The sequence below is a fragment of the Argentina silus genome (assembly GCF_951799395.1).
Source record: "Argentina silus genome assembly, chromosome: 13".
NCBI classification, from domain to species: domain Eukaryota; kingdom Metazoa; phylum Chordata; class Actinopteri; order Argentiniformes; family Argentinidae; genus Argentina; species Argentina silus.
In genome coordinates, this window is record NC_139667.1 from 13,921,604 (window position 1) to 13,924,510 (window position 2,907).

Genomic DNA, 2,907 nt, shown 5'->3' on the forward strand with positions numbered 1-2,907 from the left:
CACATTTAATTGTTGATCATTTCTAGTGAAGCAGAAAAAAAGGTTGAATATCCTAGACAACACAAACAACAACACAACCAATAGATGATGTGGCACAAGAGCATTCCGCACGTCAATGGTTTCAACTACCTACCTAACAGGTGTAGAGCAGCAAACAACATTGGCATGGTGGACACAAACACCTGCAATGAAATACACAATTAACAATACCTTTTCTTCACTTTTTCTAAAACAAAATTCCTCAAAGTCAATTAGAATATGTCAATAAAAAGAGCATTGGATAATTCACACAAACTAATAGTGCATTTAAGGAGTTTTTTGTTTTGGTAATTCATTCAGAGAAAAATATACAAATCTCTTTAGATATTTGATATTATTAAGATATCTGCAGCTTGATCGGTTTTCAGTCATGCGTTCAATACAACAGAGCATCTCTCTCTGTGGGGGGGTGGGGGGGGGGGGGCTTCAAGATTAAAGAAACTATGAAAAACAGCAAACAGCCAAGTCTTAAAAAAATAAATAAAAAAGGGGTTAAACAACTCACAGATAATATGCAGAATTATCAGTTTCCTCAAAATCTAAGATTCCAAATCTTGCAGAGATAAAAGGGTAGTATTCCTTGGAAGTGTGTGGTATTCCTGGGATCACATCTGACCCTCCTGAGAGAGTTAGCTCCTTAAATAATCCCCTCAAAACTTCCCAATCATCGACCGGTGACATCAGAGGGGGAGGGTCTTCCTATCGCCTGGACAACCTGACAGAGGGGACATGAGAACCTGCAACCTGGACAATAAGGTGTCTCTGATATCAGGAGTGAAATATGAGAAGAATAAATGGAGAGGAAGTAGATGATTTTAGGAGTGCATGTGACCTTATTTGTGAATAACTATTATAATGTGTGTTTTTCAATGTGTTGATTGTGTTATAAACACAGGGGGGTATTGTTCAGCACAATCTACAGTATATGAGGACAGTAGGCATTCCATTCCATGCGTTACAATGAGCCCGTCCTTTGATTTCTACCTCTACCAGCCCCCCCTGATATCTGAATGACCAAGCTGTACTGTACCTAAAGTGCAACTCTATCAACATCAGTCAAAGCCTCTCTATTGGATAGCAATAGCATTCAAAACAAACTATAGGTATTTCAGTTGCTAAGCAGCTTTTTAGTAATATCCACTGTATCAAATGTTTTCCCGAAGCTCCCACGACTTTCGGTAGAGTACCACAGAGCCAGAGAACACATTATCTAACATATAAAACATATAACATATAATCTCACTGATCTGATATCATCACGAATATGCATCCTTTTCTCAGCGTTATAGATCGACACTTTGTTATTAAGTTTATGCAACCGTCCTTAATAATTATCATGTACAGATGTTGAATCATTTCAAAGTCATCTTCTTATCAGATGGAAATATCTTTTGAGGTTAGTCCAAGCTGCCAAATATGAATTTAATATGTTTTTCACTGTACAGTATCATCCATAGACTTATGGTAGACTTATGTGACAGGCAGAGTTTGAACCTGGGTCTCCCACATAGAAGACCCAAGCGTCTACCATTAGGCCAAGAAGACATCCTCTCTGAGGGTGACACTTGAATTGATGTCTCAGACAAGCCTACCTCATCACAAGAGAGCGATTCCAAATCACCTCCACTACAACAGCATACTGGTATGTCCAGGTGAAGTGCAGGGGAGAATATGATCAGTAGAGGCTGGTTAAGGTAGAACTCAGAGGACGGGCTCATTGTAATGCATGGAATGGAAGAGGATATATAGTTATACCATTCCTCATTCCATTCCATGCATTACAATGAGCCTGTCCTCCGATTTCTACCTCCACCAGCCTCCACTGCATTTGATATAAGGTGTTCTCAATGGCACGTTCAGGACAAAACAACCAAAGTGTATCACCTGATACATATGTGTCACCGTCCTCAGAGAACAACCTCAGGACAGTGTTCCAATACCTCAGCCTCTGTTAGTGGATCTGTTGTTGTTTGGACTGTTGTTTAGCGACTGCTGCTAACACTTTACCTTAGGATGTAGATGTGACAGGAGATGGTTGACAGGTCCTAGAACACCTCCAAGGGACTTACACAATGCTACAATAGTGACACAGTGTCCCTACCCCTCTACAACACGGTCACAATGTCCCTACCCCTCTACAATACTGTCACAATGTCCCTACCCCTCTACAATACTGTCACAGTGTCCCTACCCCTCTACAATACTGTCACAGTGTCCCTACACCTCTACAATACTGTCACAATGTCCCTACACCTCTACGATACTGTCACAGTGTCCCTACACCTCTACAATACTGTCACAGTGTCCCTACTGCACTACAATAGTGTCACAGTGTCTCTACACCTCTACAATAGTCTCACGGTGTCCCTAGAGCTCTGTAACAGTGTCACAGTGTCCCTACACCTCTACAACAGTGTCACAGTGTCCCTACAATGCTACGATAGTGTCATTGTCCCTACTGCGCTACAATAGTTTCATGGTGTCCTAGTGGCGTCCTTGTGGCTGAGGCATGAAAGGAGAACAGTTCATGTTCTCTAAGGTTTATCTAACAGCTTTGATCTGACTGAGGGCTCCGGAGGGACGCTTTGTCCAGGAGACAACATTGGCACCTGAGAGGCTGTTTCTGGGGAGGACATGGGAAAATAGCACCAAGCTGTAGGGAGGTATTGTGCCGTTCCATTCACCATTAGGCTGCACTGGCTTATTGTGCCCTCTATTTGACTACTGTGTTGTGGGGAGTTATTGTGTCTTCCATTTCACAAAGCTGTGGGGAGGTACTGTACCCTACATTCTACCACAAGGCTGTAGACTTTCATTGTACCCTTTATTCCAACTCCAAGCTGTACAAGCATGTATCCTCATAACTCA

General features: G+C 42.0%; 1 protein-coding gene across 1 annotated transcript in view; it reads right to left on the minus strand.

Annotated features, from left to right (window-relative positions):
* Positions 1 to 167, minus strand: part of coch (coagulation factor C homolog, cochlin (Limulus polyphemus)) — a gene marked incomplete at its 5' end in the record, with an annotated part of 8,139 nt that extends 7,972 nt beyond the window's left edge. The window contains one exon of the mRNA XM_083684094.1: positions 134 to 167. Within this exon, the coding sequence (XP_083540220.1) occupies positions 134 to 167 (34 nt within the window). The remainder of the gene's footprint in view (positions 1 to 133) is intronic.
* Between the last annotated feature and the right edge of the window lie 2,740 nt (positions 168 to 2,907).